Genomic DNA, 22,715 nt, shown 5'->3' with positions numbered 1-22,715 from the left:
GGGCCCAAAGAGTCAGGGGGCCCCCTGGACTTCATTTGCAAAATGTCACAAAAACCAGAAAGAGACATGAGATTACAACAAAAAGACACAAAAACATCACAAACAGATGCAAAGGAACTGCAAGACACAAATTAACTACAAAATTGGCAAAACAACCAAGAGACACAAAATGACACATACACACACACACACACACACACACACACACACACAACCCCCAAAGAGACACATAACCACAACAAGAAAAAGAGGCAAAATCACTACATGGTGTCTTTGTCTTGCTCCTGTGCAGGAGAGGTGGTGGGTCCTTTTGCATATCAGTACTACAGGGCCCATTGTCTCATAATCTTCCTATGATCATTAGTAATATTCAAATAATGTAATATAACATAAAACTTTAAAAGGAGCCATTCTGCATGTGAAGGCCTGCACTAAATAAGTAAAGGAACTGAATACTTCTTCGACAGCCGACAGAACATCACAGGTAATCCCAGTGACACTCTGTGTTTACAGTTAACCCAGTTAAAACGTCACTCTATTCATTGATGTTAGTTAACCATTCATGAAAAAGAAATAATGTCATGCTTTTTGTTAAATATGTTAAAAAAAAGTATTGTCATTTTTTCTATTAGGTAATATCTGCATCATAATTCTTCATCAATTGTAATGGATGGAAAAAAGAAACACATAATAAAGTATCCTGATCAATAAAAACCTGTCAACCTGTATAGCAGATTTTGAGCATATCTGAATATTAGGGAGATATATCCCTGACAAAATATTTATATATTATAATTGCAGCTTAGATTCAGACCGTTCTTTCCCCTCCTATGACATCAAGCCATCCACCCTACTGTGTGCCATCATTTGAAGGCATCCGGTGCGGGATGGGAAGGGTGGGGGGCGGGATGTCTGGGTGAGGAATAAAGCCACAGGCATCTGTTAGTGGGGATATACACTAACGTTAACAACAAATTTAGAAATCGGTTTCTTCATTTTTTTAAAAATGTATATATTCAGACGGTGATGCTCTTCAGCCTTGGCTTTTGTTTCACGTGCGTAAAAATGTCCAGATCGAGTGTCTTTTGAAAAACCATAAAAGAGGAAGAATTCAGCATACCACACGGTAAACCGGCAAAGATTTTAATTTCCAGCAGAGTTTTGGATATGTACCATCGGGTGTATGGCCTAGATACATCACGGTTTATATCCAGATGATGAAACCAGGAGGTAGCTTTTTTCTTAAAATGGCAGAGATGGATCTAAAAACAGCCACATCAACGATGGAAGCATTGGTTCGTATCAGTGTGAGTATATATTTGTGTATGTGTGTATGTCTGGATGTTTTTTTTGTTGTTTTTTTTTTGTCGAACTAGGGTCATTAAAAAATCTTATTCGAGAACAGCCTGTATGTTTAAATGGAGAATCGAATTGACGCCTTGGACGTCTCGCCTCCATGTTTCACCGTTTCTGTGAAAAAGGCCCTCAGATGTTTTCTGCACCCAGGACTACTGTTGTTAAAATAAACTAAATTAATTGTTAAAATAGGCTAATATACCCCAGAGTCTCAGCTGTATCGTTCGTTATGTTTCCTTGATGCTGCAAGCGACGTTAATGGAGGTCCTCGGTGCACCAGACTCTAAATTCCTCCTCACAACTGGAAGAAAATCTGTTCTGTCTATAATTAGATACGAGGATGTTTCAAACATTATCGAGTGACAAAACGGTATGGGTGCAGACTGAAAGGACAAGTTTCTTTTTTTGGGGGGGGCTCACGGGATGGTCGTTTCCATGGAGACGGGATGCAGGAGCTCCGGCTGCTGCTGAGGCAAGGGGAAAAAAGAAGTGTGTGTGGGTGCTGCTTGTAGCATCGGCCGTCAGAAGGTTGAACACGTTTGCAAAGATGGTTACAACAGACCATGGTGGAATCGTGCACGTGTTAGAGAGCATACCACATTAAGACAGGTCAGGAAATAACGCACAGCATCCTTTGGTGCTGTTGAGCCGACCGCCATTGACTCCATCTCACCGGTGCGGAGGGCTCATTGCTCGCGATGTGATGCATCAAACCCCTCCCCTCTTTTCAAGAGGCATCGCTGTCCTGATGCTGGAAATATACACGTAGTCTACTGCCATGGCGCCTAGGTTCCAGGTGAAGGTAAGGATGCGCTGTCGCATCGACTGTTTTACGCCTTCACCGCGCCGGGCTCAGCATTAGCAGCGCACACTATCAATTGGAGATGAATCCAACAGGCCCACAGTGTGTCGCCTGCTGAGATTGCAATAGCCTGTAATTGCGATTGGCTGAATTGCTAGACGAGGAGAGAAAGGCAGGCCGGAGTTGACATTGGAGAATGACACAGAGACACTGAAGTGGACTGAGAGAGAAAGTAGGTTATTTTGATTCATCCATTTAAACCAATGTAACGCTTCAGCATGGAGCTGGTAGTTTTTTCCCTCGCTGCAGCCTAGCTGGGAGCTGGGATCATCTTCCTTTCATCCAAGGCAGTAATTATGATGTATTGTAAGGGGGGCGACGACACATCCCCTACAGTATTCAGATATGCTAAAAATGTCCCCTAATGTATTGATAAAGAAATTCTATATAAACAAACTACAGCATGACAGGCAACCATGCACTGCTGTCTGAAACAATCATTAGCAAATATATCATAATCATAAATAACACATTTTTATTTCTACTGGTTCTGGTGTTACTGCAGTGCTGTGTGGTTTGTCCAAGTGGTATGGCTGTGCCACAGCAGAAGACAGCTCACCGGGTGTATTCTAATGTTGAAGGGATAGTTTACATGATTTGAAGTGTGGGTGTATGGGGTACTTATCCATAGCCAGTATATTACATACAGTCAGTCGGTGCGCCCCCAGTTTGGAGAAGGCTGCTGGAGTGCGACACTAAAGCGAGGCAATGCACTGCTGTGGATGGGAGTCAGAACAAAATGTATTTTAGACACTGAAAGACACAAAAAAAAAATCAATATCAGTTTAAGTGTACACTATATTTAGAGTATTTTCACCACTTAACCTGTGCACCAGACAGCCTGTTAGTTGAACACGGGAGCTGCTGGTCCACCACCGCTTCAAGCAGTTAGATAGTTTGCGTTATTGTGTGACTTTGGTGAATCCGATCTAACCGTTTTTAAGCGCCAAAGTCCCACAATAAAACTCACTAACTCACTGATCGAGGCAGCAGTAGACCAGCAGCTACGTGTTCAGCAATGTTAAATTACTGTTTTTCCTCAGTGTAGTCTGGCTTTGAAGAGAGCGATGTAACAGCATCATAATCCCGTTAGAAATCACTGTCTGACATTAAGGTAAAGCATTAAATATATATGAATATAGTGTACACTAGAACTGATACTGATTTTTTTGGGTGGGACTTTCTTTAGATGGTTAAAATGTTGCTGACCCCTCCACAGCAGTACATTGCTTAGCTTCCACATCAGACTCCTGCCTGCTTCTCCAAACTGGAGGCGTGTCAACTGACATCTACTGTTTAATGCTACTATAATACTATGGATAAGTGCCCCATATAAGCCCACTTCAAAAACTCTGAACTATCCCTTTAATGTCTCTAGCCTTCTTAAAACGAAGTGGGCATGCAGGGATTTGCTGTATGTGATCCACTGTACATTATCCCTATTGATGCTGCATCCACATCCCCATAATCTGTGATTTGAACAGTGGTTTCTGGTGTGCTGTGACGAGCCATGGCAATGCTGCATCTCATCACATCACAGTGACAAAATCCCCAAACCCCCTATGCAGCACAATCAGTCAGTTGGTCTTGTCCTGGTTTTGAAGTTAAACCACAGTGTCAGTGATGGAGACGTACTGCCGCTGGCCCTGCAACAGTTTGGGGTGTAGGTTGAGGTTGTGTGTCAAGGGCATCTGTAAAGCAAGAGAAAGCAGGCCATACTGACTAGCAAAATAATATAGAGTGTAGAGAGTAATTATCACACACAGGAAAATGGATAAAGAAACAGGTCCCTTCAGCTGTGTCAGTATTTATGAGGTCAGACTGACTGTAGCTGTGAAGTCTGTGCGGGTTCCTGCAACAGCCAGTGTGTCCTTTTCTGTCGAATCCATGTCCTTGAGCAGGACTATGACACACTAACGGCCCCAGAGGTGCAGCTTTCTCACACACCCCCACCATCCCCACCACTGACCACGGTAGTTACACTGAAGGTGCTGGTTCAGCACAGAAGTATTCTAGTGTAGCACTCCTCGAAATACAAAGAAACAAATCCAATAAGCTATAGACGGTGTGGTGACATGGATTAAATGACCTGAAAAGTAAAATGTTTGCTGAACACTTTAATTGTGCAAATGATGCACTGTATTTTATGTCCTGTTCCACTCTGTACCATGTACCCCTAAAGTGCTGGGTATAAAACATGACATGAAGATAGAAAAATGCTGGACCACCTCATGCTACCCTCTCCTAGAATTTATGTTTCTATGTTACTAAACTGCTTTCTTGATTGCGTTGATCCGGCAACATAATCAGAATTACTACATACATGTTCAGTATGTGCTTTGGAAGGAGGTGGTTGTGGAAGATGATGGAAGTACAAATTGCAGGACCTTGCAGCCTGACGCACAGAGACACCCTTTGCAGCGGTATGATGCGTGCTGCTGGGCGTCGGCTGTTTCTGACACTGTGGGCAACGACCATAGTATAAAGAGCCAGCCCGTTCTCACTCCTGAGTCCTCGAATACAGCCGTTTTGTCAGTGGACCTCAAAGTGGTAGTAGCTGATGAGTATGGATGAGAACACGTTTGACCTTAATACCAGAACTTTGGGTTTTCACTGTCTTAGGTTTGGGCATCAAAAGCACTTTGGGTAAGGTCGGGGAAAGATCGTAAAGTTTGGTTACATTTTAATAAAAAGAATAATAATGTAGTCAAGTGGATACTGTATTGAAAGGTTGTGAAATACATTGTCAGTGAACACTTTGCTGAGACGTTCAGAATCAACATTTCGCGACTTGCCAGATTTGTTAATTAGCAACATGATGTTTTAACAGAAAACATAATTTGCTCAGCATCACATTTCCCTCAAACTATATTTGCTGTTTCATATTGGTTGTATGTAAATATAATATCTAGGAGACAGTGCCGTCTCCTGGTATTACAAAAGCATAATGAGACTTCTGGCTAAAGAGCCCATGTTCATATGCAGGGCAGCAATATAAGGGATGCACTCTGTGCAGTGGTTGAATAATTAATGTCTGGTCTTTATATATATTTAACAAGAATGATGCCTTATGTCACATGTCTCTCTCTCTTTCAGTTCAGTCTCCTTATCTTCTATGATGCTGTACCTCCTCCGTGGTACAGACTGAAATGTGTCCATAACACTGGTATCAAAAACTTTCAAGTACAGAAAACTGGCTTCAGACAGATTCATAATCTTTCTCACTTATGCTTTTATCAGACATTTTCTGATTTATGCTGCATTCACATGCTCCCTATTTTAATGCTCAGAGTATATAAGGTTAAGATTCATGTCGCTATCCAAGTATGGTGAAGCTTTATATTAGCCTACAAAGTCATTTTATGCCAGACCTGTTGCTGCACCAATACATCCCCTTAAACCACAACAATATTGCTTTATCTGACTTGTTATTACGTTTAATGTAAATAAATAACTTTTCTGTTTAATGTAGGTCACTCTACATGGACAACAACTAACGGTTACAACCTAATGCGATATTGCAATACATGTGTGCAAAAATTGATATACAATACCTAAATTAATTAATCAAAATGTTTTTTTTGTTTTTTTTATACCAACCAAACATTTACTTTAATCTGCAATGTTTCTGTGTAACATAATGTCAACTTGGAAAATCATGTCCCAAAATTTTTGATCATTCGACACCACATGAATATAGTATCAAATAGCAATTAAAATGCTTCAAATTTTAGATCTGGTCTTGTACGACTACTTGTACTCAGACAAAATGTGACATTTGAAAGCAAAGCTTTGGCAATTTTTGAAATTAAAAAAAGGTTTTCCAAAAAAAAATAAAATAAATAAAATAAAAAAGGTGAGGTCTTGGAAGCCTATTGCCTATCTGCCTACCTGTTTTACTTTCCTTTAATCACCTTAAAGGGGACCTATGCCCACTTTCAAAATTCACAAGTCATTCCTATGGTCTAAGACAGTCCAAAAATATTAGTAAAAATGAACTACTCCAAAAACTGGAGTGCTAAAACTCAAATTGGTGATGAGATAGGATACAAAGTCTGAAGCTGCTCTGTAGACAATGAATTGAGAAAGAGGTTCTAGTTGGCACTGAGAGCAGCCAGGGGGTGTTCTGAGTATGTGGGTATATTTTCTGTTTCAGAACTGCAAAAATTACAATAGAATATAGCTCGTCTGGGAATAAAAAAGAAAACAAACATTCTATGAGTCCACAAAATCAGGCTTCCAGTCATTTTCTGTTAAGCAGCTCCAGACTTTACACTTGATGGCATCACAAGTTTGAGACTTCTCTGGTTTCAGGCTTACGATATGATATGATATGATATGATACGATACGATATGATATGATACGATATGATATGATATGATACAATACGATATGATACGATCCGATCCGATATGGTATGATATGACATACTTTATTGTTTGAGGAAGAGTAACTCATGTTCACAAACACTGAGCTTTTCCAGTTATTCCTCTCTGTGTATTACATACTCTTTCATGTGCAGATCATAACCCCTCACTTCTCTGCTTCTGACAGTCTAACATGAAGAGCCTGGAGCATGAGCTGCATTGCCCTGTGTGTAAGGACATAGTCAAACAGCCCGTGGTCCTGCCATGCCAGCACAGTGTCTGCCTCATGTGCGCATCAGAGGTCTTAGTGGCAAATGGCTACCCACCTCCAGATCTTCCCCCGGAGCCGAACTCCCCAGCCTCCACACCCAACACCCGCTCACCTCGTCAGGCCCGAAGGCCTACACCCAAAGCAGAGCAGCGACCTATTGACCGCGTGCTGCGGGCAGGTTTGGAATACTTCTTTAATTCAATAGATGCTATCAATTTAATCTGTCGAGGGGGATATCTATGTTTTGTGTGGATAAAAGATTCTTCTTTAAAGATCGCTTGGAGGCTTTTTGATGTGAGTGTTTTGGATTTCATTTTGACATGTAAATCTTGTGATTACTCCTAAACCTCCCATTGATTTCATCATGCAGTATTTATGTTCAGAGAAGAGATCCTTCTGTTTTCTGTCTCCCTCTGTTCGTAACTGGCTTTTCTTCTTGGTTTTAGGTCCCCACCCACCGTCGCCATCTATGCCCCGGTCTCCAGGATATGGGACGTATCCAGGGCGACGCCGCAAGGAGGGCCCGCCTCTGGTAATGATGTTCCCTTGTGTCCCCTGTGGCCGAGATGTGGAGCTGGGAGAGAAGGGCCTCACTGAATGTCTGCGCAACCTCACCCTGGAGCGTATAGTGGAGAGGTAGGTACCACACTCACTCTCACACACACACACACACACACACACACACACACACACACACACACACACACACACACACACACACACACACACACACACACACACACACACNACACACACACACACACACACACACACACACACACACACACACACACACACACACAGAAGGAACAGAAGGTGTGGGAACATGTCCAATTTTGATTGCAGCAGCAACTAAGCTGTTGAAGAATCCTGCAGAGTGTGCACTGCAACACACTGTAGCTACTACAGCTGACTGTGTGCCTCCATAGTCCAGTGGCTTTGTGCTCAATTTATCACTTATTCAATACTGTTTGTCTCACTCTCTCACAATTGGCCTTTTACCCTCTCATTTTAGAAGTTTTCACAAAAGTCATTTGTATCTGATTAGAATTTTGCTCTTGTCCATGATTCCCTCCCCACCCCCTCCAGGTACAGACACACAGTGAGTCTGGGCAGTGTGGCTGTCATGTGTCAGTTTTGTAAGCCTCCTCAAGCTCTGGAGGCCACCAAGGGCTGCGCTGACTGCAGGGCCAATTTTTGTAACGAGTGTTTCAAGCTGTATCACCCGTGGGGGACGCCACGGGCACAACATGAACATATCCAGCCTACACTCAACTTCAGACCAAAGGTGAGACATTGGGAAACTTTCTATCTATTTACAAATGTAATAATAAGATATTGCAAACTTCACCATATTATATTGACAAAGATTAAAGGAATACCTCACACAGTAAATGACCATTTGTAAATTAAGTAGTCATGCCTTGTTACTTTGAATTTTTAAAAAGGTACAATACCTGTAACCGTACATCAGTACCCTTAACATGATGCAGTTACCAACAGTATACCTCGTCTGAAATAATCCCTCCACATTTTGTGCATTTACTTTTATCAGATGTCACAGGTGTGTTGTGTAGTATAGCCTACTTTTTAATATTTTGGTGGCATCTTTAGGATTTAGGATTTTCCATGTAAATAGTCTTTTTTTTTTTATATATCTGGGTAAAAAAAGGATCGAATGCAGGTATTGTTTTAGTTAGTAGTTATTATAAGCCAATTATAAAACAACTTTGAGGTTGCTAGGTTGTGAAAACATTTCCTTGATTGTGTTGTGATCCTTTCTATGAGTTAATAATGCACTTATAAATGTTAGTAATGTTTTAATAAATATTCATGGATATCTCACTCTCTAATGCAGCTGTAAAAAACAGTAAGCTATTAAGAAAGTGTACTTATAGATGAGAATTAACTTTTAAGTGTTTAATGTATGAAGCTGTTAATAGATGTATTTGGTCCATTTGCTTCCCAGCTAATGGCTTAAAACTGATCAATAAAGCTTCGGAAAATATGCATTTAACATAAAAAAAACATTTGTTTCAACCTGTAAAGCCCTTTAAAGGGTTCATCATTAGACAGTGGTCCTTGTATGCAAAACTAACATTGCGATTCTGATATTCTTAGATCAGATCTGGGCCACATTATTCAAGATCTATATCTATTTAATTTGGCTCTTGTCCTCAGGTTCTGACCTGCCCAGAACATGACCAGGAAAAGCTACAGTTTTATTGTAGGTCCTGTCAGCGGCTGCTCTGCCCTCTCTGCAAACTGCGTCGCATCCACACCGGACACAAAATCCTGCCAGTGGCCCACGCATACCAAGCCCTGAAGGTACGACTCTGAATCTGACTGGGTTTCTCTAAATGTCCTTCAAAATGAAAGGTTCAATACACAGAATAGCTCTCCAAGGTACACTTAAAATTTAAAGGAATAGTGTGTAAGATTTCGGGGGTTTAGTGTCATCTAGTGGTGAGAATTGCAGATCACAACTGAAACTTCTCCGGGTCAGAATTCCTTCAGTGCTCATCATTCAGGGTTTTTTTAAGAGGGAGCTGAATTATCCACAGAGGTCTCCTCCTCTCCAAAACACACAGACCCAGTGATTTAAAGTGGCAAAAACACTGAATAAAGCAGTTTCACATTTTAAAAATAATCAGTGTTTTTTTTTTATTTTTATGCTGCTTGTCACAGAGGGGCTGCAAACTACAGTGGCCACCGTTTGGTTTGTCCATTCTGAGCTACTGTAGGACTATACCGATCTCAATGGACAAGAACCAGCTCCCTCCGTAGATATTTCTGCCAGTGCATCCCCCTAAATCCTAAACACTGGGCCTTTAAATCCCAACATACAAATGATCATTTTTTAAACCAAAATCTTTGTTTCATGCTTATCATTCAAAGCTACATACATTAGTGGGTTTACATTATTTACAGTTATAGTTTTATGTTAGTAAAAGACAATATCTCAATTTTTTAATTAGATTGTGTTTATTCAGCAGTATGCATGCTTGATATTTGCTTCTGTAGCACTTAAAGTTTAATTGCTGTGCTACATTTTGATATTTTATATAGTGAACTGATGCAGTGACATTGAAAACATGCCTTATTTCAAAATGTTAAAAAGCAGCTTTCAGTGTATCAGAGACAAGCAGCATACAGTGGTGTAGTAATGTAGAGGCTGTGTGTAACAATTAAGCCGCCTGGCGCTCGTTGTGTGTATGTTGTGTTTCTGCTGTTTGTTTGACAGGAGAAGATTACGAAGGAGATGAACTACATTCTGTCCAACCAGGACACAGTTCTGGCTCAGATTACCCAGCTGGAGAGTTCCATCACTCAGACTGAGGTGATTAATACTTTGGGCTGACAAAATGTTGCTGAACATGGAATTAACACCAGTCAGCAACAAAAAACCATAAAACTGTTGAGGTTTCTGTCGGTTGATTTTCTTTTCATTTTTTAGCAGCTTCCTTGACAGACAGCCAACTCATGTTTGCTCACACTTTACTTTGTAAACTCACAACTGTGGAAAGTTGACTTAAAAGATTACTGTTAGAAATTTGCTGAAAACATTCCCATATTTAGCATTTGTACGCAGTATAAATACAATTAATATTGTTTATAACACATATGTAGCTGTAATTATATATAGGGAATTTTAAATCTTTATTATTGCATTGATCACATTATGTACTTACAATGAAACTGACTACTGTTATAATTAAGTTAAATAAAGCACTGTTATAATAAAGTTGACTAAAGTACTATTATGATAACATTAAAGTATTGTTATAGTAAAGTCAAATCAAGTATGGTTCCAACAAAGTTCAATGACGTACTGTTAGACAAAAGTTAGTAAAGTACGCTAACAATGAAATAAATCGAAGTGGAACCACTGGTGCTTTTATTCTGAAGCACCCAGCTTATCTTGGGCCGGCAGTGTTGATGTTTCTGCTTTGAATTTGAAGCTTCCTGTCAGCAGTTAGACACAGTTAAACCATTTCAGGGACACCGTTATACACGGAGGGCGGGAAACAAACTAACCACTCTTCAGTTCATATATTAACAATATTTGCAAGTAGTGGTGCTCCATGGTCGCAAAATGTAACCATGGTGTGAATGGGTGGGGAAGTGCGTGTGACGTAACTGTGTGGCTTAAAAAACGAATTTTTTTTTTTTACGTCCTATTAAAGCGATCTGACTCATTCCATAAAGAGCTACAACAGTCTACCTCAGCATCCAACTTTTACACAGTACTGTCTGTTCGTACTGCAACAAGGTGCAGCCATGTAGAACAAGTCTTGTTGAGTATCGGAGATGTTTGCAGAGGTTTAAATGTGTTTGAAAGGTTAAAGCCGCATTTTTTTAAGATTTATTCTGTGCAGATAAAGAAATTAGTACAAACCAGCTGACAAACTGTAATATATCCTAATGTTATGGAGTGCACAGCAGTAATCTGTCCATTATGTTACTCTTATTGGAATCTGCGACATGCAAAGACACAGGCTCATTTACAGGCTCAATTGTACTTTGAATGTTGCGGCAAAACTGTTTGGATGAAAGGCCTTCTGATTCAACTTACTTACAGGCTAGCATCAGCTGGATGTTTCCAAATGTTTGAAGTTGTCTGTCTGTGTTTTTTATCACCAGGTAAATAGTGTGTCGGCCAGAGAGCAGCTGGCTCAGAGCATCAGGGATCTGACGGCTGCTCTCGCCGAGCGTCACGCTTCGCTCACCCAGGCTCTGGAGGCGGCGCGAAAAAAACGAGGCGAGGCGTTGGCTGCTCAAGTGGCGGAGAGACGGGGTTTGATGGAACATGCAGGGCTCATGGCGTTTACCCAGGAGCTGTTGAAAGAAACCGACCAACCCTGCTTTGTGCAGGCTGCTCGCCAGACTCATAACAGGTTTGCCTATTGTTTATCTTTGGCATCGAGCTCTATCAGAGACCTGATTGATCTTATCGTTGTTCTGCCTGTCTTGCTTAGTTTGCTTGTGGGACTTTTTGTCATGAGAACAGGTTTCACCAAATGTGTATTAATCCGCATCTGAATATAGCCCCCAAGAAATGCACACTTCTGTTTAAGTAACATTTGCTAAAAACTACAGTGCCCAGTTGTTTCACAACATCACCTGTTTCAACCGAAAATTGACTTACATCTAAGACAGCTGGCCAAGTAAGTTACAAACTGTCCACAGATGGCGTGTTTGCTTGCTGCGGCATTCTCTGACAACAGTCACACACATATATATATATTTATTGACAGATAATCTGTGCTGGTTATTTATAATTATTGTGGCATATTAATTATGAATACAATCCATCTGAAGTTTAGGTTGTTTTATTATGTTTTTGCCAACTTCAGCAAGTATCTCACTGTTTCTGTCCTTATTCATATTAAATGAGCTACAAATTGTATTCAGCTTCAAAATAAACCTAAAAATTGGAAATCAGAGCAGACGTACAGATGTTGCTATGGAAACAATACACCGTCTCATCTCGTCACATTGGTGTAAAATGGCAGGTTTTAAGAAGCCGCAGACCGGCGCGTTGCAAGTTATTGCAAGTGTAAGCTTGTCTCGTCGCAAATCTGTGGTCTGAACTGGGCAGAATTATCATGCACCCCCCCCCGTCTTTCCTTATCAGTCTGCCTAACCCTCCCACCCATCTAGATGGAGGCATCCTGTAAACGCTGCTCCCCCTTTATTCCCCTAACGTTTCTTTCCCTTGTCTTTTTACTGCACCAGGTTCAGCACAGCAATTGAGAATCTGCAGCATTTCACTCTGGCTGCTGATCCATCCTTCAGACACTTCCAGCTGGACGTCTCCAAAGAACTCAAACTCCTGACAGAGTTGAACTTCATCCAGGGTGAGAAGGGGAGTTATGGGAGGAAGGGAAAGGGTTGGAGTGGAGATAGTGGAGGGGAACGCGATAAGGGCGGAGGGACACTGTTTATTTCTATGAAAGTTGCTCAGTGGCGCATGAAGCCAAAGTTGTTCATCTGCCGTATCTAAAATTACCACATTACCATGATCAGCACCGCTTCCACATCATGTCATTGGGCCCATGGAGCAAGCGCACTAAAGACTTCCCTCGGCTGAGAAGAGGGAAGTCTGCACTTAAAAAATCTTTTTGGGCCCAGTGGCATCATGTGATGAGTTCGAAGTAGTAATTCCACTGTTTGGCCACTATGAAAACTGGCTTCAAAGCTTGGCGCACTTCATGCGGGCCTGAATGAAGCAGATATACCATAAAATATTCGTAAGTGAATGTTAGCCAGTAATGGAGGTGAAGGTGTTAGTACAATTATAACATGGTGAACTCCTGAATTTTGCTTATTCATGTACATTAAAACCCTGTTTGTCTCAGCTCCCCTGGCTCCAGTGATCGATACCCAGCGCACCCTGGCCTACGACCAACTCTTCCTGTGCTGGCGACTGCCCCAAGAGTCTGCACCCGCTTGGCACTTCTCTGTTGAGTATCGCCGTCGGGGTGTGGTGCCAGGAGGAGCCTCTAGAGGCGGGATCAGAGGAGGATTGGCTGCCGCTCGTTGGGGCTGGCAGCGATTGGATGAAGTGAGTGGGACCAGCGCTGTTATTGACAGGTTGGAGATGGATAGCGTGTACGTGCTGCGGGTGAGAGGCTGCAACAAGGCGGGCTACGGGGAGTACAGTGAGGAGGTGTACCTGCACACCCCGCCCGCACCAGGTAAGAGCACACACACAGCTTTTTGGCTGTCCCCAGTAACAAGTTAACAGAGACACTTTGACTTTGCTACAGGGAGACTGCACTCAAAAGTGTAAAAAGGTGTCAAACTCTGCCCTGGTTTGGTAATTCTGTGGAATTTGAGGGCGATATAACAAAGTTAGGGAGTAGATCTTTAGGAACAAACAGATTATAAGGTGTGTTTGAGCATTATCAAGATAGTAGATAGCAGTTTTTGAGGTTTACGAAGGTGGTGATCACAAAAATGTACATCATCGTACCCTCGCAGAAATGACCTCATCAGAAACATGCCTCATTGGACTTTTTTTCCCCAGATCTCAACAATGAACTTTGTGATTACAATCTTATCTTTACTGTGAGGAAAGATGGCCAAATCTATGAAAATAAGACTTAACTAGCATTAAACTGGGATTATCCTTTAAAGGAATACTTTATCTGCAAAGCATTACTCACCCCATGTTACGCTGAATGGATGAAGAAAGCTTTTTTTTGCATGCCTCCATGGAGAAAGAAGAATCTAAGAAAAAGGCTGATATTCTTACAGTTTTTGCTAAAACCTTAGTATTTAAAACACTTCTGCTTACAAAAGAAACATGTTACAGTAATATATTACAGTTTAGCAGTAACAAAGTCATATAGCGTGTTACAAATATGATTTTAGGTAAAATTATTACATCTACTATGTCCCGTTATGTGTTACCACCCAAAATAAAGTAGGCCTATTTCTTTATTTAATGTTTTATTCGTCATCACTGTGCCACTTCTGCCAGTGTGTGCCACCAGCAAAAATATCCCCCAAGGGTTTTAGATACATCATACAAGGATGCCGGTTATCGGCACATCTCGGTAATGCCTCCAGCATCTTTAATGTATCCCGCTTTGCTTTGGCATCTAAAGGCTGCTGAAAAGCATGATGCTGTTGAATGTCTGTTAGCATGTTGGATGTGTTTCCATTTACATGCCATACAACTGCAGAGCAAGGCCGACACACGTCCCCTTCTTATACGCAACTCCCACTCTGGTCAGTTGTTGTAGCTGATGGGCACATTGGGAACATGAAGATGGGTCTTCATTTGCACTTGACTGACTCGCACGCCAATCCGCTTGTTGTGCTTAACTCAGTATTTGTCTACTGTGTTTCATATAATAAGCTTACAAGTAGAAATACTGATTCCTGTCTCATTGTTTATCAGACTTTGATCTTTTATCTGGCTGCTCATCCCATTTCTTAGAAACCATTTAATTGCTCTATATCATCACACTATTATTAACAGAAGCAGGTGATATTACAATACACGGTGTTAACCACTGCATGTGAAAGCATCAATGGGCCAGAGCTGCTCTCTGGAGTAGAGCCTGTACAATACTGCCCACCACTGGATTTGTAATGAACTGCATTGAACTGGAGCTTTCTGTGCTCATGGCCCTCTGACACAAACACAATTGTCTTGTAATCAGTACTGCATTACTCAGTACAGACAGTAATGTTGTGAAGTAATTTATTTCTTTTGAATGTGGATAACTTGTAATGTATAATATACTTTATTTATATAATATATTTATATCATATACTGAGGACAGAGCTGGATAAATGAGACTTGGATTATAGTGCACGAATTGTGTGAGAGTTTGTAAAGGGATAGTTTTGCCCTTGATTTTCTGTTTTTGGATTCTTTGTTTACCAAGAAAGTATGCCATAAAGTCAACATGGGATGAGTAACTCCTATAACAATGGTCACTTTGTGGGTGAAGTATTCCTTTAACTTGTTCTGTGCTAAAGAAGAGGATGTCAGAAGCATCATCCCCGCCTGCATTAAGTGTCCAGAACGTTTCTTTTATACATGTCCTCCACCCAACTATGCCTTTCTACTATTTTTGGTTAATGTCTTAGAGCCATTTAAATCAGTGACACATGTGTGACAGCTACAAAAAAAAATCTCATTATATCCACACAGCAGGCTGTAGTTGCTGTCACCCAGGAGCCATTCATCTCTTCACACATGCTATTATTTAAAAGCATACGTGATGGTTACCATGATGAGCGGTTAATAATTCATTCTCTTTCTTTTCTGCCCATTCCCATCTTCTTTTATTCCCAATTTTTTCTTCACCACTTTCTCCACTTTCATCACATCTTCACTTTATTACTTCATCTTTCTCTCATGTATTATTTCCATTTCACAGCTCTGTACTTGTCATCCTCTCCTGCGCTACTTCCACGCTGCCAACCTACATACCTCCTACCAAACGTAAGAAGTGCATTCATATCTCTTGACCACCCCTCTCAGCCCCCATACTCTTCTCCTCTTTCTCTTTGTGGTCATCCCATGCATCCTCTGTTCTTCCACCCCCATCTAGACACCCACTCACCCCTCTGCCTCCCACTCTACCTCCTATAACGGGATATGTCCGAGCGCTGGTGAGGTTTGCAGTTTGTTAAGACGTGAGGCTTAACAACATGGATCGGATCCAGATCCGGGGCTTTTTAGCGGTCGAGTTGAGTGATTGGTGAATTCCTTGTGTCCCCATAGGGTGTTTTTTCCTCCCTGCTATTGCACATGTTCCCTCTGTAAATTGTAATTCCTTTGAAAAAATCTGCACTCCCCACAGCAAGAGCTTCTTTGTGATACCTTCTGTATTTTACTCCCTGAGTCATCAATTTATAGATGAGTGTCCTTTTCTTTTCCAGTGCTGCTGGGAGGAGGTGCATGCCTGCTCTCTGTTCCTCTCCCTCTCGTCTCTCCTCTCAGTTGCTTCGTATTCTCCTCATTTCTCTTCTCAGTGCTGCTTTCTGACTGTAAATCTGTACCACTTTCCCTCTGTCGCCTCCTAAGCTTCTCTTGCTGCTACTAAAACTCCTATATGTCAGTTTTGAATGCACCTCTCCCTTTGTCCTTCCTATAACCTCACATGTACTTATTTTCCTCTCCCTTGCCTCTTCTCTGCTGTTTCCTCTCTTCCCGTCTCCTCCTAGTGCTCAACTTCTACCTGGACTCTCGCTGGGGTCTCCATGCCGACCGGTTGGTGGTCAGTAAAGAGCAACGTTGTGCTCGCAGTGTCCCTGGTCTCTCTCTGCTGCAGGCTGCTGACCACGCCCTCACTTCCTGTCACCTGACCTCTGACCTTCTGGTGGGGGATGTGGCTATTACACAGGGACGGCATTACTGGGCATGCTCAGTGGAGCCTGGGTCTTACCTAGTGAAGGTGAGTGAATTCTAGTAGTACATATTACATATTTTATTTTATGAATACTTTATACTATTAGTGCACCATGCTCAGGCTGCAACTAATAATTATTTTCATTGTCAATTAATCGATTAGTTGTTTGGTCTGTAAAATGTCATAAAATGGTGAAAAATGCCAATCAGTGTTTCAAAGCCTGAGATGACGTCCGCAAATGTCCTGTTTTGTCAGTTTTGCCACAACTTGAGGATATTCAGTTTACTTTCATGATGGATTAAATAAACCAGATAATATTCACATTTAAAGAGATACTTTGCTGATTTTCAACAGCTTTGCAATGTGAGAAGTATGTATAAATGTGGTTGTTATGTGGTTGGTTGTTAAACTGCAATCCCTCTCCACCCAGACACTGTCCTGTCCAGACCCAAACCTACAAGCAATAATTTATATAACAGGCACAGCATCTGTAATACTGGTTTGGCAGCCAGGAAACTCACCAACCAAAGGCACTCGTCAAATCATCTCACATGATGATAGCCAATCAAATCTTTGCATTCTGATAAGCATTGCAAACCGAGTGAGTGCGACACACTGTGCGTTCCAATATCCATACTACTATACTATATAGAATACCAGAAAAAGATTTGGTATGTCCCAGTACTAGTATGTCAAATACAGCCAAAACTACCAGGATGTTCTACTGCATTTTGCAGTGTGCAAGCCAGCATGCTTTTCTGGCTATTCTGATCTACAGACCTCTGCATAGCAAAAGATACGTCACATTGATTACGGCTTGACAGCTATTTGAGACAACTCGTTGACAGCTAAGTGACAACTGATTGACAGCTGATTGACAGTTGGCAGAAGTCGCAATGATGGCTGACAGCACATTCAAGTGACTGATGACCAGTCGAATGGTAATAACAGGAATATTAATAGTTTAAGCGAGCAGAATAATAATGAAGATCACCAACAACAAAAGGACATAACTATGAAAAATAAAAATGACAGACAAACGCATATGTAATTTAACTGTTGTAAATATATCAGAATCAGGGGCGTCGGTGGTGGTAGAGCAGGCGCCCCATGTACAAGGCTGTTGCCGCAGCGGCCCGGGTTCAACTCCAGCCTGTGGACCTTTGCTGCATGTCCTTCCCTCTCTCTCTCTCCCCCCCCCCTTCATGCTTAAGCTGTCCTATCAATTAAAGGCAAAAACGCCCAAAAAATATCTTTGAAAAAATATATATATATCAGAATCTACACTGTATGCAGTGATAACTTAAAAGTTAAAACTTGACCTCTGCCTCTGGTGAACTCAGTGAACAGCGTTTTGTTTTATATACAAGGTAAAGGATATATGAGATACCTGGTCAAAGTTAAGGGCACAGTGTTATGAGAAAGTAGTAGATGCCGATTGTGTGCATACTGCATGCACCAGTACATACCCTATAAGGGCCGATGCAGTACCTACTAAAAGTAAAAAGAAAAAGTATTCAATTCAGAACATACCCACACACACAAATGAGTCAGAGAAAAGTAATTTGACGTGGTGTTTTCTGAAGAGAAAAAAGTTGATATTGAAAACAGAGCTTTTAACCAAGAATGGACAGACTCTTACATGTTCACCCTCCCCACGGGCGGTTGAAAACCAGTATGTCTCATCATATGTTACGATACCTTGACGATTATTAAAAGTGGCAATGTCAGAGCATCTTCTGAACATACCCATGTAAATGCAAACTGAGGGCACAGAAAGTTAAATATTTTTTATGGCCCAGAATCACTGAATCATAGGGTGAGACATTGGCCGGGATGGGGATAGTGTCAGTCCCCCCTGTTAAAAATTAAGAAATCCCCAGCTGTGATTACAGGTGTGAGGCTGATGATCACTACTATTTGTTACTGAGATTGTATTGAAAATAAGAAGCAGAGAAAGTGCTACCATCTGGTAAAGATGCTTGTATTTCTGGTTCACACACACTAATCAAATGAGGAAAGAGAAAACTAGATCAATCGGTGATGTGAAAATTTGCTACGAGAATTTTTTTTTATGTCATTACAAATTGATTGCTTTTTCTTTTTTGACCAGGTGGGAGTTGGACTGGAATCTAAACTACAGGAGTGGTTTCACCTTCCACAGGACATGGCCAGTCCCCGGTGAGTAGCTGGAATACAAAATGATAGTTTGTAATCTGAGATGGAGAGTAACTATGTACATTTACTCTATACGGTTTATAGTTTTGAGGTATTTTTCTTGGGTATGTCTATTTCTCCAAAAATCCAGTTTTTACTCTACAACTTTTAGGTAATAGCTGCTTGTTGCTTTTCAGGTTAAGGTTTTACATAAAAAAGATTGGATGAAATGTAATTTTGTCACAGTTGGTGAGTGTGAGGCAAAAGGGATTGTACCCAAATGCAGACAATGCAGGCAATTCAGAAATTTATTGACCAGATGAAGGTACAAGGAGTTGAAGATAGACGAGCCAGCCAATGGTCAAAACTGGGCAAGCAATCCAAAAAAAATCCTAAATCCAAATAGATCAGGCAAGGTTCAAAAACAGGAAGATTACATGTCTCAGGTAACAGATTTCACATGACAGAGGCTGGCAAGCAAACCCATGAGGCAATTTAGCAAGCTGGCAGTGTACCACTTGGCTTATAAGGGGAAATACAAAGCCGGTGAGTGAGTGGGCGTGAAGGTCAGCCCATGGGACAGGAGAGAAGGTCAGAGGGCATCTGGTGGACGGGGAGAAAATGGCAATGGATGGGTTTGAGGAAGTGGGAATGTGGCTGAAGGTAGAGACAGAGGCACAAAATGTGACACAGCTTGTTTTTGAACTGAAACTGAAAATTCGCAATAGCAGCGACCATGTATGCGCATACATCCCATGTGTTCATGCAATCACACACAACTTCTTTAACACTTGTCAGTAGTCCCATGATGTCTCCCTTCAACTACAGGTTCATACGGTGTATGTATCAATACTTAATCAGCTGTCCTTTGGCTGATAACCAATCTTTTAGTCAATAGGCATGAACACTAACACACACTTTCATACACATACACTCAGCAGCTTCCAAGGGCAAAAAATGTGGCCGCCAAAAGGTAGAGAAATTTGTGTGGACCAACCAACCGTGTTGTTAGCAGCTCCGTCAGAAATACATGTCATCTCTAAACTTTTCCGATGGTTTCATGTAAACAGCAAGTATAGGCCCAAAGATTCAGTCTGAAGTGGAAAAAAAACAGAACGCAAATATCTGTATTTTTTTTTTCCTGCCTTAATAACCATCTCACAGCCCCTAAGAATTATCCTCTGACCCTTTAAAGGAGGCCTGACCTCCAGGTTATGAACTACAGTATTCCCCTTAATCCTACACACTGGACCTTTAAATAGGATTTTGAATGCAGTCGTATTAGCACTGTTACTTTACGAAAGGATCTGAATATTTCATCTGCCACTGTATGTTATAAAAGTTATAAATAAGAAGATGACTCAACAATAATAATTGTTCACATTCTCATTTTTCAAACTGCTGTCTCCCTCCAGCTACGACCCAGACAGCGGTCATGACAGCGGAGCGGAGGATGCTCTGGACTCTGCTCCACCATTCTGCTTCCTGACTATGGGGATGGGTAAGATCTACCTGCCCCAGCACAACAACCACCACCACCACAGTAACCATGGGAACGGTAACCGAGACCCCATCACCAACGGCAACGGCCCCTCCTCACCCGCAGGCCTCACCTACCCGCTGCCGCCCCGGCTCGGTGTGTGCCTTGACTTTGAGAAGGGTCGCGTCACCTTCTACGATGCCCACTCTCTGCGGCCCCTGTGGGAGGGTCATGTGGATTGCTCCGGCCCTGTGTGCCCGGCTTTCTGTTTCATTGGTGGTGGGGCGCTGCAGCTGCAGGAGCTGGTAGCCAATCGCAATGCGGATCAGACCCCAGTCAGAAGGGTAACCATCCAACCCCGTGTCTCTAATTTAAATAACAACTGACAGCTGATCTGAGGTCATATGGTAATTTGGAATGTAATTGGTAATTGTGAAGTATTTACTCAGCTAGAGCGAAAAGTTAGACATCTCAGCGATTTTGTTTTGTATTTGAGTTTCTTTGTATAAGAAAACGTTTCTATAGCAACAAATATGCAATGTAATTAAGTTTCTTACATTTTTGTTATATGCAGTTTTGCAAGAGTTATTGCTTAAGTAGTGTCTGGTGTATCCAGCACTTAATATGTAATTATATCTTTGATGCTTGCACTTATAGCCAAGCTAAATTGCATACATTTATAAAGCTTATGTAGATGCAGCACCATACAATGTCGTCCTTGCTGTAGAAGCTTTTACTGTTAATTCATGCCCTCAATGTTAAGAGCTTATGTTTAAGAGATATGAACACTATGAGAGTAAAGACAAAGGCCTCGTCTATTTTATTGCATCTATAACTTGTGTTTAACCACACAGATTTCTTTGCTGTCGCTGAACACTTTCCAGTCATTCACCCATTATGATCCCAACCAAAGTTATTGTTTTTCTGGGATGTAAATGTGGTAAATTAGAGATAGAGAGGAACAATGAGGCAATACTGTAATTAGAAGCTCCAATTATACCTCCACTGCACAGCTAATCACTAGTTTCCGCGGTTTTGTTTGTGCATTGCTGTTTTGTATTTCAAATACATGACTCAGATGTGTGTGTGCGAGCATGTGTGTGTTTGCTTCCCTTTGCGCATGGGTGCGTGTGTGGTTTGACTGATAACAGCATTGATTCATTGGCTGACGGTTAAAAGTTGTTTTCTAGCAAACAATACTTTAGATTGTTTTTTTTTTGTTTGTTTTTTTTAACCTTGCTTGATTGTAAGTTAATGAGCAGTGCTTCTTATGAAATGATTAGCAGGCTAAATCCATGTAAACTTCACCTGCTGGCAGAATATTTGCAAAAGAAAAATGGATTAAGGAAATAAACACTGAATAAATGCAAATTGTTTAAATTACAAAATCACCTCCTGTTTCCTTTTGTTGTTGTTTCTGTTTAATTCGAATCTATCAACCGTACATAATCACCTACTTCTCTGAGAGGATGGAGCGTCACCATTATTCCACCACTAGGGTGCAGCAGGACATAGCAGAACACCAGTGATATCCCCAACCTCATCTCAACACATTGCAGCTTTTGTAGTAGTTTTATTTGGAAAATACCCATTTTTCATACAAAAAAAGTTCTCCTTTATAAGATATTGGCAGACATAAATTTTGAAATGTGCTGTTAAAAATTGGCATCCTTTCCCGAATCTCTTCCTAAAACTCTTACAGATTTGCTTTTATGGATTTCTTACTTTTATGGGTCTTTAAAGTATATACCACCTGCCCTTTTTTTGTTATTACATTCCCCTTTAACTGTACAGTTTCTGGCTTTGCTTACTGTGATTTATTTAATTACACTTTTGAAAGTTACTCTGTATGATATAAAAAGTGGCGGTTCTTCCTATGGGTGACATAGGCAGGACGCCATCCCAAGTGCGTAAGTTTTATTTCACATTGGTGGGAATACATAGATGGGAGTTTGGGTGTCATCCCCCAGAAGGTTTTGAGTGACAAACACTTTGTTTCATATGTCCTGGTGAAATTTCATGCACCAATTTATGGTGTAAATGTCTTTATTTGTGTAAAAAACAACAACACAAAATTCAGGCTGCAGGTAACAATTCAAAATATAAAAATATAACGTGTTGTAGTGACCTCTTTAATGTGCAAGTGGCACCTGTTCACATCATTTTATTTAATTCATAAACCCCTAAACTTTAGTTCATATGTGTTTTAGCAAGATTTCTGTTCATGTTTGAAAGTAATGCACATTCAAAACAAAATCTAAATATCTGTGCTCACTGAAAAGTCAAGAATAAGTTGTAATATTATGAAAATAAACTTGTTACTTAATGAGTAAAGTCATAATG

The 22,715-nt window shown here is 41.0% G+C and overlaps 1 protein-coding gene across 5 annotated transcripts; it reads left to right on the top strand.

The window, feature by feature from the left end:
• The first annotated feature begins 877 nt into the window (after positions 1–877).
• Positions 878–22,100, top strand: trim46b (tripartite motif containing 46b). 5 transcript variants are annotated; one of them, XR_007569178.1, is made up of 12 exons: positions 878–1,307; positions 6,774–7,035; positions 7,304–7,493; positions 7,947–8,145; positions 9,039–9,185; positions 10,102–10,197; positions 11,502–11,755; positions 12,597–12,718; positions 13,220–13,558; positions 15,761–15,825; positions 16,551–16,780; positions 18,849–18,916. XR_007569178.1 is itself a non-coding variant. In XM_050034167.1 (12 exons), the coding sequence occupies exons 1-12, from the start codon at positions 1,215–1,217 to the stop codon at positions 20,756–20,758; spliced, it is 2,439 nt and encodes an 812-aa protein (XP_049890124.1). In that variant the 5' UTR covers positions 878–1,214; the 3' UTR covers positions 20,759–22,100. The 5 variants fall into 5 exon arrangements, 4 of the variants coding, with proteins under 4 accessions (XP_049890124.1, XP_049890122.1, XP_049890125.1 ...); XM_050034167.1 differs by lacking the exon at positions 15,761–15,825 and adding an exon at positions 20,308–22,100 and having other exon boundaries at positions 878–1,295; XM_050034165.1 differs by lacking the exon at positions 15,761–15,825 and adding an exon at positions 20,308–22,100.
• The last annotated feature ends 615 nt before the right edge of the window (positions 22,101–22,715 follow it).

This window comes from Epinephelus moara, chromosome 22 (assembly GCF_006386435.1).
Source record: "Epinephelus moara isolate mb chromosome 22, YSFRI_EMoa_1.0, whole genome shotgun sequence".
Lineage (NCBI taxonomy): Eukaryota > Metazoa > Chordata > Actinopteri > Perciformes > Serranidae > Epinephelus > Epinephelus moara.
The sequence above is the reverse complement of the archived record's forward strand: the minus strand, read 5'-3'. Positions and strand labels throughout refer to the sequence as shown.